Raw genomic sequence first — 12,648 nt, forward strand, 5'->3', positions numbered from 1 at the left:
ACAATACAATTCAAAGATGTTTCATTTTAAAACTTCAAAACGGAGCATCGAGTGCTTGTGTGAATGCGTCGTTTGTGTGCAATCTTTTTTTGTGACTTTCCTGACTGAAGGTTGATGGTTGAGGGGCGCCATAGGCGCCCCCTAACAACCCCTAGTTATCTATATTCTTCTTTAGTATGGCGTATTGTAGAGATAGCAACTGATTCTTTGGAACAGTAACAACAGTTATAAATCAATGCCCAAGGTTCTTGAACCTTTTAATGGCGTTGGTTTTGAGCTGCTGGACTGCTTCACCAATTCGTCCACCTGTCCAATGGAGTCAAAATGAGTCGAATCCACAGATGTCAAGTCAAGCCACCAGCTGTAGTCGGTAATGACATCCTTATTGCAAGTGATACACATTTGAATTCATAAATCACACCTTAGTAAATATCGTATGGGTGAGAACAAACATTTGCTGGACCACACAATGTTTTTTTATATTGTCATACCTCGGTATGCGACCGCTTTGGAATACGTCCAATTTGGTATACATCGTGTTTTGATGAGAAAAAAATGTCTTGGGATACAACGTCTTGCTTGGGATACGACGCGCTTGCTAGAACTTGTATGGGTCGGGATGAGTCACCGCGTACAGTACCCGCGTACACAATACTGTTACGACTCTAACAAGCCGTAATAGTATTGTGTGGAATGACCAGACAATGTCACACTTCAGGAACATTCTTAGAAGAAGGCAAAAATAAACTTGAATGGACAGGTTTTTAGTAAAACTCAAACCTGGTGAGCCTCAACAAGATCCAAGGCAAGAAAAGAGACAGAAAAGAGAAAAAAAACAATTTAATGTTCCTGAAGTTTTAATGGAAGGGGACTCATTCTAAAAGATAACATCTCCCCTTCCTCACCACCATCCTCGTAGGCTATCAACTCCTCTCACCAAGGTAAAGTGATGTTACATTTTATTTTTATTTCAATTTATTTTAATGTATGTATGCATTTTAATTTATGTATGCATTTTTGTAATAAGTAGTGTCTACATTATTTTATACAACCCTATTAATGTATAATATGCCATATAAAATACCATTTCTTATACTCTGGAGCCGATTATTTCCTTTCCCTTTATTTCTTATGGGAAAAATTCGTTTGGTATACGTCATTTACGGTGTAAGTCCTACCTTCTGGAACGAATTAACGCCGTATACCGAGGTACCACTACATGTAATGCTGAAGGCTTCGACGTGCATTACATCACTTTTACTAATTACAATTCCACCTGCGACTGCAGGGCAGAGCAATGCAACACATGGCCAATTGCTGCCCATCAACACGATTTAGCAGAGGTACCTAAGCACGACGATGCCTCATTGGTGTCTGCCCAGTGTCGTTAACACTCCTTTTGGACAGTACAGAGGCTGTCACTTTAAGGAGCTTTATCTTAATACCATGGGCCAGAATTTTAAATGAAATTGCAAAACATATCACCTTGGTGGTTTATGATGGAGATATCGTATGAAATGGAACTCATACCAGCACATGAAGCATGCATTTTCTTGCTGTAATATACGAAAAAATATTCCGTAAAACCTTATACTTGATTTGAAGCTTTCGTGAATGCAGGAATCCATACTCTGGTTCTTTCGGTAAAGTCACGCAGGTAGAAAACAATAGATCACGACGTTTCGATTTCGATCGCCACAAGCAATCGTCACCTGAAGACGATTGCTTGTGATTTATTTTATTTCTACCTACGTGACTTTACCGAAAGAACCAAAGAGAATACATATTTAATTAACATTTCTTGTGAATAGACTTTAGTGATGAGAATCTGTATAATCTAAGATATTTTAACCTGTATAATCTACAACTTCGATCAGTGAGATTGGCTACATACGGTGCGAAGAAGTTCAACATACATACAGTACATATAATATAATCTCAGAATCTTCTGCAGTGGTGTCAACATTGAGGTATCATCCCACCACCACATGGCTACCAGCACACAGCGGCCTCCTCGATCTGCCCTGACAGCATCCCACGACCTTAGCAGGTCTTCCTTGGTCGCCGGGAGCGTGGAAACTTCTCCAACGCAGTGACGGACATCTGTAGGATTTACATTTGCGTGCATCTATCGTGGTCTGCATCTGTAGAAGCTATAGCACTGGGAGTGAATTTGTATAATGTATACAGTTATGGCTAGAATTTACAATTGCACGAATCTATACTATTTAGTGCTATGAATAGGATAGTGGTCTAAATCTATACAACATGCAGCGGTGTGATTCTATATAAATCACAATATTCTGCGACAGTACAGCTAGTTTGTGTGTGAACGGCACTCTATGTAGTGTGATCCATAAAACCATCTCTTTTTTCTGGAAACGCTAGTTCAATACATTGGTGGATTTAAATCTCGGAGCATTATAACTTAGATTAAACCCAAGCGCGCACCTTTGTAATGACCGAAAATGTCCCGAAGCCAATGTGCAGCCTAACGGCTATTCAAAGATAAACCAATAAGCCAAGGGTCTCCGATTGGAGGAAAGAGGCCACCACAGGGATTGACCAGGAGGCAGACTTTTTAAGTGATTGGAGGAAAAGTTTTTAATGAGAATTTGCTGGAAACAAAGTGGATTCCCAGAGGCGACGGTTTGTAGCCGTGAGAGGCGAAGGACACAAGACACGGGATTGCCTCCGGGAAATAGTGAGGGGACGTTCGAGGAAGGGGGCCGGGGGATATATAAGGGGGGGAGAGCACGACGAGTGGAGAATTTCGGAGGAAAATAGAAGCTGGAAGCCAAGCACGAAGCCTCGGCTTCCTTATTGTGGAAGTCTTCAAATAAAAGTGGCTCTTAATATAACTTGTCGCGTCGTTACACCTGCTATGATGTGTGGCAGTGCGGAAAGTGCGAGCTTATGAAGCATTGATTCTGGATGAAAGAACTTTGCAGTGTGTGTCTACTGCCCAGTAAACACCGACATGGGCGGCTTTGGTTCCTCAACGCCGGATTATAAATTGTAACAGTGCAAGATATGAGATAAGTTGTGTAAATAGCTCGAGTTGTACGATAAAACGAATGAGTGTGGAGGCGTGGATTGTACCTGGTGGTTATAACGTCTTAAGATTGGACTGAGTGCAGACATCGCAAGCAGACAGACCTCGCGCCGGTACTGTGCCTCTTCTGCAAGATTCATTTGATTGTTGTCTATTTCTCACAAAGAGTATGTTCGTGCTTGATCCTGGTGTTCTCTATTGTATTTGACGGCCGCACTGCTCGTGTGAGAAGCGTGAAGTGTCGATTCTGCACTTGTACCATGTAAGGCAGCTGCCGTGGTGGAATGTCTCTGACTCAGTCGGTGTGGGTCACCACAGGAGGAGTGGGCAACTCTCAGCCTCTCCTGTGCTGCGTGGTACAGATTCGGGTCGTTAAATCGTGTTTACATTACCGATAAGTGCATGAAAAACCCTGGCTGTCGCCTGATGAAGCTAGTTGTAATTACTGGCGAAACGTCGTACTCAGATTGTAAATGTTGTGGCTTGGCTCTCCAACACACCGGTGTGCTGTACTAGTATACTACACTATACACTACACTATACACTACACTACTATACACTACACTACTACACACTACTATACACTACACTATACACTAGTGCTGTACTAGTATACTACACTATACACTATTATATACACTACACTATAGACTAGTGCTGTACTAGTGACGAATTGGCACGTTCTGTTTACGTGACAACCCTTACTAGTTGGCTGTGTCGGGTGGGTGGCGAGTTTAATGACATTTATATATTTATGCGAACTAACCAAAAAAAACTCGATTATGGATGATATTGGTCGTGCTAAACAGTTATAGCCAGTTTGGGCCTTTACAGGGGAAATATTAATGGAGTTATGGACAAGAATCATACGTTATTACGATGTCAAATTGGTTGACAACCAGATAACTTTGGACGTGTTGTTGCTTGTGCAGAGCCATGAACACGAGGTCTGCCAGTTTATTGACTACACATGTGCAGAGTGCGTGGTGATTCTTTTTCTGGAACGAAACTCGTTTCATGGGCACATGAGGATGCAGTGACGGACCGTGTGTTCCACTCCTGTGACCAGTGAGAGAGCAGGTGACCCCAACCGCAGCAGCCATGGCTCAAGTGCACGGGCTGGCGTACCTGCAGCAGAGGAAGCTAGCAACCTTGCTGGGATTCCCACACTCATCTCTGCGCAGGCTCTACCAGGGCAGCGTGGATGGGTTCACTGCCAGCGCTTTCCACGCCAAGTGCAACGGCCAAGGCCCCACCGTCACGGTCGCCTACAACTCCAAAGGCTTTATATTCGGCGGCTATTGCTCCCAGTCTTTAACATCGCGGGGAAGTTACATTGATGACAAACTCGCTTGCTTGTTTCGCTTGGAGGAACCAGACAACTCGGCCACATTCGTTGCTAAAATCAAATCATCCAGCAGTGCATTCTATGACGCCTCATCATATGGGCCCACTTTTGGTGGTGGTCATGACATGCATTTTCTGCCCACTGATGGCTCAAGTAAACTTACTTTCACCGCCAACATAGGCAGTTCTTATGACGCAACCAATGAGAACATATTCGGCACTGATAAAACCCTACAAGAGCTGGAGGTCTACATCTTAGAAGGTAATTTGTGTTTATGGTCTCTGCAATTTTTCTATAATTTCATTTTGTCAAACGTAATTAAATGAATTTCGCACCGTTTTGTTTGCTCCGGATATTGTACCACTAAATGTCTTTTCATGAGATCAACTCTCGGTGTCTGCAAAAGTGGCCCACTCTGAGCGTTTAGGAAAAAGAGCAAGGGGTTGTGTATCATAAGGCTGCAACTTTGGTTTCCATGGGCTGTAAATAATAATTTCTTACACGCGTGCTGTTTTGCAAACTTAAGAGTGTATCCGATACCCATAACTGTTGCACTCTTGTTCGTCTAATCAACATTTTTTAACAAAGAGCTGTGTTTCCAGAAATGAAGCTCTTGCCGGACCCATGGCGCAGCGTTGAATGGACAATCGAGTAGGTCTACCACGCTGCACAGCCGTCGCCGTCTCCACCACACATACAACTAAACTCGGTTACTATTTTTCCAAGCACGACTTGGGCCGAAGATCTCAAAAATGCTAACTGAGCACCTTGACGTGCATTTCGACACCCCGAGTAATGAGCTGCCAATATATTTCCGTGTCCAGGACGCGAGAGCATTTGTTGAAAGACATTCGTGGGTACGTGCCAGTCGACTGCGAGACTCACCCACGCATACTGCTGCTGGGCCACGTGGGCTCGGGGAAGTCAAGCTTTGTAAACTCCATCGATGCGGTCTTCTCTGGACATGTGTCGAGTCGCGCCATCGCGGGGACCCGGGAAAAGGAGTCCAGCTTCACCACCGTGGTAACGACGGCACCCCGAAGATGGACGTGGGAATGAGCACGTGTCTCTTGCCAGGGTACCTGTAATTTCTCGAAGCACGCAGCTTCCTCGTAATAATGTGCATACAACCTGATTCTAGGCTGAGTGAGACCTTCAAGCTGCAAATGCATCATTGGAAAGAACCAGAGTACATTGGGTTGTATGACTATTGCCCTCTCTTACTTTCCCAGACGAGTAGTAGCAGTAACTAGAAGCCACGCGTAGAACATGGCCGCACCATTCGGGCCACGTTTGTAAACAGCTCATTGCCCTCATACGGAGCCTACATGGCCTCTGAGGAGCCATGCTTCATGCGTCACGGCTCCACAACAACAAGAACGAAACAAAACCTTGGTCACATTAAACACACTTCACACTGCATGAGCACCATGTGCTGGAGTGTGCTATTTTCTACATGTGTGTGACAGTTTCGCAGTTACAAATTGAGAAAGAAGAGTGGACGCAAGTTCTTCCCTATTCATCTCTGCGACACCATGGGCATCGACAAGGATCTTGGGGATGGCATAAACCCAGAGGACATCGTGAGCGTGCTCCAAGGAAACGTGCCCAATTCCTACCAGGTGCCCCCTGCACACTCAACTGATACAGGCCACATGACATCACCAGTATTTGTGAATTCAATGTATGCAACTCACATTGGTGAACTCCCTGCGATTTCCATGTGAGAGATATATACAATTGGTACACCTATTGTATACCTCCCATTAGCACGGTTGGCTATGTATAGTATAAAAGAAGTTCAACATATATATCTAGATTACCAAAACTTTGCCGGCTGATACACGTCACTGTAACTCTCAAGTCTGGCAAGATGAGAGTTATCAATATCGGTCCCGTACTTCGTTAATGTATATTATGAGCACTGAGGATGATTAGATTAAAAAAAAAACCTACTTGTTTGTCTTGATCGCTACTAACCTCTCTTCCTGATATATGTTTGGCAGTTTAATCCACTGGCACCCATTAACCCCAGCCACCCCGCCTACGTGAAAGACCCGGCACTGTCGGCACGGACGCACTGCCTGGTGCTGGTGGTCGACGCTTGTAAGATGTCCCCGATGCCTGAAGGGCTGCTGGGCAAACTGCAGGACGCGCGCAACAAAGCCCATAACCTGGGTGCGTCCACACCCTTGTGTCACAGCAACATTGAGCATCGACACTCGCCCTCTGTAACCTCTGCTCTTTAAAATGACGAAAGTCATGGGATGTAGCCTAAAAACATGTATTGTGTTCTATAAAAACGGGTACTAAGCAGGTTGGTGAATCACCACACATGTGAAACTCCCTTCCCGTGGGTGTCGAGGTGCATACCCTGGTTCGCCAGGAGAAAGCAGTAAGTGGACTCATCTCTTATCTGTTTACATATATAAGGGTGATGGAGTTTTGCCCCCTCGTATGCGTGGGTTTTCTCCCACGTGTATAATTAACTCATTGTCAATTGGCTGAAACACCTTAGAATAATAACCCAATGTAGCAGGATTGTCCTGAGAAGAGGCCTACGACTCAGTGTGATTTTCCTGGATAAATAAGTAAATTATGATTACTCTGGACCAAGGGCATTTGTGAATTAAAGGTCACTTCATGTGTGCACCGGCGGATTCAGTCCTGCAGCTTAACGTGGCACCACAGGATAGATGGCACCCGGCACACAGCAGCCCAGAAGCACTGGGTGTGATGCCAGATACTGATGATAGGATTGGCCAAACATCCAAAAGCAGGTGTTCTGGATGAGTCCTTTGCTACAATTTCCATCACATGAGGTTGCCAGTGTCATTGGTAATCAATCATTCCCTGTCCAGGTAGCATTACTTGTAATCCAAAAGGACTCCACAGGGATGATAATGCACGGCGAATAAGGTTACCAGATCTATGGCAGATGTTTTCCCTTTATTTTAACGTGATTACACTAGTTACCACAAGTAAACAACTTGCTATTTAACATGAACAGGTACTCGTGGACTTTGCTATTAAACAATTGGCTACGTCGATTTCTAGCCTATACCTTCCCTTCACGAAGTGCTGTATTTCACAGCAGGTACGGCAACATGGCTTTGAATCTTCGTCAGCAGTCGCTATAGGTTGGCTCGTGAACACTTTATACTTGACCATTGTATATACTTGCAGATGATAAAAGTGACGACGATTGTGAACATAGTGCTGGTGACTCCCAATGCTCATGGTGATTTGGATGGCAAATGTGGTGAGGGTGATGACGATGGACTTCTTACCCAGGCGTTCCTCACGTCGTGCTTCTGACCAAAGTGGATGAAGCCTGCCCTCTGGTGGAGAGTGACGTAAACAACATTTACCTGAGTTGGTTCATCAAGGAAAAGGTGTTTATTCCTCAAGGCTTTGCCGTCTCACAGTCACGGGTTCCATTACTTCTTTCTAGCAACACTTTAATCATCAGCAGCCATGATCCACTGGTGGATAAGGCCTCCCGAAGCCGTCACCAGCCGCCATTATCCCACCACACAACAATGCACTAAAACTAAACTCAACTTTTATTTTACCAGGTACGGCCCACCCAGCTATACTGTATCGCTCTTTATCAGAAGCAACCTTCCACAAATGATAGCTCAACGAAGTGGTTTATGTGGAAATGTATAGCAGTGAAATACTCAGCACCATTCATTCTAGATACTCAACACAATGCTGACGAGTCAGTACAACGCTGACTTCGTGACTCAAGTCAACTCGGTGGATATTGTCCAATGTTGATCTCTTCTTCATTCAATGGAGGACACGTTTCCCTCTTTTCATAAAGCAGCATTCTTCGTTTTAGTCTATTGGCCTCTTTCCCCACCATTTCTTTCACAACTCCCTTCTTCGAGCTGTTACCTCTAACAATGTGCCGAATCCACATCTGCCTTTTATGGATTGTTCATCTTAGACTTCTGACCCTGCTCATGAACGTCTTCATTCAGATATTCTCTTTCTCCAACTGATTTTCTCCATTCGACACGACACCCACAACTCATGACTTCCCAGTCTTATGTTCCTGACCAAGTGCTGCACATAACAACTGCACTCCAACTTATTAATACTTTAAGTAAATGTTTCCCTCCACTTGTAATCAAGTTGCCAAATACATGTCACGAGTTTATTACATTGACAGATGTAGCCCACTAACCACCTGCCTGTCTCCCCCCCCCCCCCCTGCTTGCGGAAGGTGTACGAGATCGCCACGCGTCTGGGCATGCCCGTGTCGTCCGTGTTGCCCGTAAAGAACTACGCTGTGCAGGTTCAGCCAGACGCCTCCTCCGACCTCCTGCTGATCATGGCTCTACACCAGATGCTGCGCTTTGCAGATGATTACCTGCTGGACCAGGTCTTGTCTGACTCCAATGAAACGGAGTGATGCTCGCAGCACAAATACAATCTGTGTGCGTTGTGCCGGTACAGCAGGGCCATAGACTTGCCCTGCTTTATGCAGGCTAAATTCATAATACAGATCTTTTTTTTGGGTGGATAATAATTTCGCAATATATAAACCTTAAAAAATATATTATCAGATGCTACTTATGACACATGTGTGGTGTTCCAGGCCCAGTGAATGCTTCAAATTAGCAATAGCATTTATTGATTTAGACATTTATTATTTAGAATGTCAATGGGGAATTACTTGATTACTGGGACTCAGGTTGTGTGTGCTTTTGATATTCTTCGTGTTCGTGACCACAATTCCAAGTTCTCACAATCCATATTAGGCATGTTTTCCGCTGATATTGCTCTTACAATCGCAAAATCAATGTAAAGGTAATTTTGCGGTGAAAAACAAATTGCTGTGGAATGATTTGTGTGTTATAATCTGTAAACGTTTCTTATGTTTCCAAATAAAAGTGATGTTGATTAAAACTGATTTACGGTGCAATGTGATACTTACTGTGCGTGGGGTGCCAACAAGGTTTAGGTTTTGAGGTCGCAGTTAGCGCTGCGCAACCAACCAGTCACGATTATTTTAACTGGTCCCGGGCCTCTCCTAAGTCGACTTAACTTTAAATGAGTACCTGGTGTGGTATGTAAAAATCACTCGGGAGACAAAGGCGGCTGGGTGTGGTGCTGGCCACCCACCCCCTCGTGTGCCGTGCCGGTCTTTATCGGTGCTCGCTAGCAGCGCTTGCTCTAACAGCCTCTTCAGGCTACACGAGGGATCTGATTCTTGGTTTATGCGCGGTCCCACACTGGGCACGTTCACACCTGCACAGCCTCCTCGCATTCACCCTCAGGCAACACTCGTCCATCGCATCACGACCACGATTTAACATCAAACGCTTTCAGATGCGCTTCTGCGGCCGTCTGGAACGCCCTACTGGAGCTTTGCACTTTGAAATCTTATAGATTGAAAACTAATTTCTTAAAAACTGATTTTGCGTTTAGTTAGTTGTTCTTCCCCCCGCATTCACGATTGTCATGGTCAGCTACGTACGGTGCGAAAGAAGTTCCACAGTAATTAAAACATTCCCGAAAAGTCCAGTCCGCCCAAACGCCGCGTCTTGCCTGTCACGCAACGCGAGAGCGGCGAGGGCTCAGGGTGAGGGATGCTGAGGGTGCTGCTGGGCAACTTCTTTGTGTCTGACGGTTCGTGACCGAGGCTGGGGTGAGTGGATGCACTCTGGGGGTTTCCACGCGGCCCGCTCCGCTGTGCGGGCTGGGGAGGTCAGTGCAGTGTTGAGGGGGGATCGGGATCTGAGTCGGAGGAGCCGGGGGGAGCCCTCCCTCGCTCCCTGGGTTCTGCTGCAGGTGGCGGAGACGCCGCCGCCGCCAACGCTGCTGAGTGACGCTCCATGAAGGCTGCCCCCAGTCACCCTCCACGCCGCGACCGCAGCCCCGCGGGCCAATCGGTGCGCACGCCGTGCCCTGGGTCACGTGGGCTTCGGTCGTGGCGCCGATTGGTTTGGCGCACCCGGAAGCGCGGCCCGCACGTGTCCCGGGATCCACGTGCGGGAGGAAGCGAGAGAGGAGGCGATGGCGCCCGAGGAGCAGGAGGAGCAGGAGGTCCCAGCTGAGATCCGCGACTCGCTCCGCGCCTTCCAGGCGGCCGAGCGCGGAATCGAGGCGGCGCTCGAGCCGCTCATGTCGACCCCGCGCGTTGAACGGCAGAACACGGTGAGCGGCGCGGAGCCCGTGACGAGACCCGCGGGCCGCTCGTGCCGGGGTCTGGAGTCGTTCGTGCTGAGGTCTGGGTACATAAGTGATGAGGTCTGGGTCCATAAGTGATGAGGTCTGGGTCCATTTTCATTTGTGATGTGAACTGGGTTAATTCGTGGTGAGGCTTAGGTTGTATGATGACTATGATTTTTAATATTTTATTTTAACAGTTAAATGTTCAATATTTACATTGGTTTGATGTTAGGACAGGTATTCGTCAAGGCTGTATTTTGTCTACCACGTTTGATGTCACGATTGAATATTCAACAAAAACATGGACGAGGTTAGCCGAAAACCATGGAACCAAAACAGATGTGAGATGAATGTGTGTGACTTGGGAGTCTGCTGATGATGTCGGGTTGTTGGCTAGTAATGCCCACTCCTTCCTTGGTCTCACGGAAGACACGGTTTGGATGCGGCTATTAAATTATATATCGAGTTGGATAAAGTGCCCCCCCACTCTCAATGGCCAACACCCTTGCTCTGACGACGAGACAAATCAACGTTTATTGGGTCGACATGGCCCAAATATCCGTGGTCACACTTGGTAATGTTTGTTGACGAGTCCTGCTTTGTATATATTCAGCTGGATCCACTGGAGCAAGCCAAGCTGGACCTGATGTCTGCGTATACCCTCAACTCCATGTTCTGGAGTAAGTGCGTTGTGCGACACGGTGGAGGGGATGCTTAGAGAATGAATCCCCATGTCATGTTCTTATAGTAACTGTGCAGCACAGTCGGTCTTCTTTAACCACATGATGAACTAACTCCATTGAGACACATTGTCTCTTTTGCAAGGACAATCTGGGGTACATGAAGATAATCTAAGTACACAAGCAGTATGGTGCCGTTGGGTACGAGGCTGGCTCAGTGAAGGTGTTCATTACCACGTGTATTGAGAAGAATCCAGGAGGCTTTGCGTTTTCATTCCCACACTGCATTCACCTCGTGCGGTGAGCATGCACACCTGGGTAAGCCATTGATGTTTTTTTTCTTAATGTGAGACCAAATTTGAACAACTCGTCACTTTAAACATTTTGAGTGGCAAACTGGGGAAATTTTGTTGCAAGTCCTTTATAAAGTTGATGTAAATTTCATAGCATTTTCTACTGGCTCGAGGTAGCGGGTGCTCGAATAGGATTCGCAAGAATTTACTGTGTTTGTACTCATCTGCCGTGGCTGTCACAGTGTTGTTCTGATTGTTTATCTCCACACCAGTGTACCTGGTGTGCCAGGGCGTGAACCCTAAGATGCACCCCATCAAGCAGGAGATGGTGAGTTACCCACAGCTTACCCTGCCGCTCGCGGTCCTACACGTGATATTTTGTGCGATTTCCTTACTCGTAGCTACAGTCCTGGCCACTTTCAGAGCCGCCTCTGTTGACTGTATTCATGTGGATCACACGCACCCACCTTCCCGCTATGCCACCACTGGTGAAATGTGCAGGACCGAATCAAGACGCACATGCAGCGTTTAAAGGAGATCACCGATAGGAAGAAGATGGCGAAGCTGGACAAGGGCGTTGCATCCAGATTTGTCCGGAATGCGCTGTGGACAGCAGAGCCTGACAGTAAGATTTCGCCTCTCAGAGCTTCATATCTCCCTTGCCTCCACACAATATGCACACTGCATTGCTTGTGAGAGGGCGCGTGCCGGGTGTGACTGCTGTGTGCTGCTCCGGCAGGAGGTGCCACGGGCAAGGAGGCAGAGTGAACACTCGTATCGGTCTTGGGGAACATGACAAGGAAGACGGCACAGAACATGGGGAGCATGACAGATACCACCACAGCTGTCTTCCAGTGGACAAGTCGCAGTGCTGGATGTTGGTCTGAGAGAGATGCTTCCTCTGGTTCACCCTTAATTACTTTATTAATTTCCCCAAGTATATCATTGCATTTTTAGTGTTAGTATTTGTACTGTTTCACTTTGGAAGGCCTTTGTTAAACTATTTTATTTTGTTCAAGCGATTGTATTTACATTTTATTAAAACTCCTAAAACACAATACTCTGTGTCCTCCGAGTACCAGTATG

The 12,648-nt window shown here is 46.3% G+C and overlaps 2 protein-coding genes across 7 annotated transcripts; both read left to right on the plus strand.

The window, feature by feature from the left end:
* Nucleotides 1–309: 309 nt before the first annotated feature.
* On the plus strand, nucleotides 310–9,327 carry LOC144722132 (interferon-induced protein 44-like). 6 transcript variants are annotated; one of them, XM_078600305.1, is made up of 8 exons: nucleotides 310–370; nucleotides 4,125–4,664; nucleotides 5,006–5,054; nucleotides 5,228–5,426; nucleotides 5,873–6,025; nucleotides 6,410–6,581; nucleotides 7,698–7,798; nucleotides 8,638–9,327. In XM_078600305.1, exons 1-8 carry the CDS (start codon nucleotides 325–327, stop codon nucleotides 8,824–8,826), a joined length of 1,449 nt encoding a protein of 482 aa, XP_078456431.1. In that variant the 5' UTR covers nucleotides 310–324; the 3' UTR covers nucleotides 8,827–9,327. The 6 variants fall into 6 exon arrangements, with proteins under 6 accessions (XP_078456431.1, XP_078456434.1, XP_078456432.1 ...); XM_078600308.1 differs by lacking the exon at nucleotides 310–370 and adding an exon at nucleotides 2,889–3,168 and having other exon boundaries at nucleotides 4,136–4,664; XM_078600306.1 differs by lacking the exon at nucleotides 310–370 and adding an exon at nucleotides 2,890–3,168.
* A 1,005-nt stretch (nucleotides 9,328–10,332) lies between these two features.
* On the plus strand, nucleotides 10,333–12,620 carry LOC144722137 (nuclear nucleic acid-binding protein C1D-like). Its single transcript, XM_078600311.1, has 5 exons — nucleotides 10,333–10,574; nucleotides 11,203–11,269; nucleotides 11,835–11,890; nucleotides 12,064–12,187; nucleotides 12,302–12,620. Exons 1-5 carry the CDS (start codon nucleotides 10,434–10,436, stop codon nucleotides 12,328–12,330), a joined length of 417 nt encoding a protein of 138 aa, XP_078456437.1. The 5' UTR covers nucleotides 10,333–10,433; the 3' UTR covers nucleotides 12,331–12,620.
* The last annotated feature ends 28 nt before the right edge of the window (nucleotides 12,621–12,648 follow it).

Source organism: Lampetra planeri, chromosome 13, assembly GCF_965212315.1.
Source record: "Lampetra planeri chromosome 13, kcLamPlan1.2.h2, whole genome shotgun sequence".
Classification (NCBI taxonomy): domain Eukaryota; kingdom Metazoa; phylum Chordata; class Hyperoartia; order Petromyzontiformes; family Petromyzontidae; genus Lampetra; species Lampetra planeri.

Excerpts from the sequence above, each read along its gene's own strand:
- LOC144722132 (XM_078600304.1), top strand. The coding sequence starts at position 3,340 with ATGTCTCTGACTCAGTCGGTGTGGGTCACCACAGGAGGAGTGGGCAAC. Across the intron at positions 5,427-5,872 it reads AGTCCAGCTTCACCACCGTG|TTTCGCAGTTACAAATTGAG; the intron begins GTAACGACGGCA and ends TGTGTGTGACAG. Across the intron at positions 6,026-6,409 it reads ACGTGCCCAATTCCTACCAG|TTTAATCCACTGGCACCCAT; the intron begins GTGCCCCCTGCA and ends TATGTTTGGCAG.
- LOC144722137 (XM_078600311.1), top strand. The coding sequence starts at position 10,434 with ATGGCGCCCGAGGAGCAGGAGGAGCAGGAGGTCCCAGCTGAGATCCGC. Across the intron at positions 11,891-12,063 it reads ACCCCATCAAGCAGGAGATG|GACCGAATCAAGACGCACAT; the intron begins GTGAGTTACCCA and ends TGAAATGTGCAG. Across the intron at positions 12,188-12,301 it reads GTGGACAGCAGAGCCTGACA|GAGGTGCCACGGGCAAGGAG; the intron begins GTAAGATTTCGC and ends CTGCTCCGGCAG.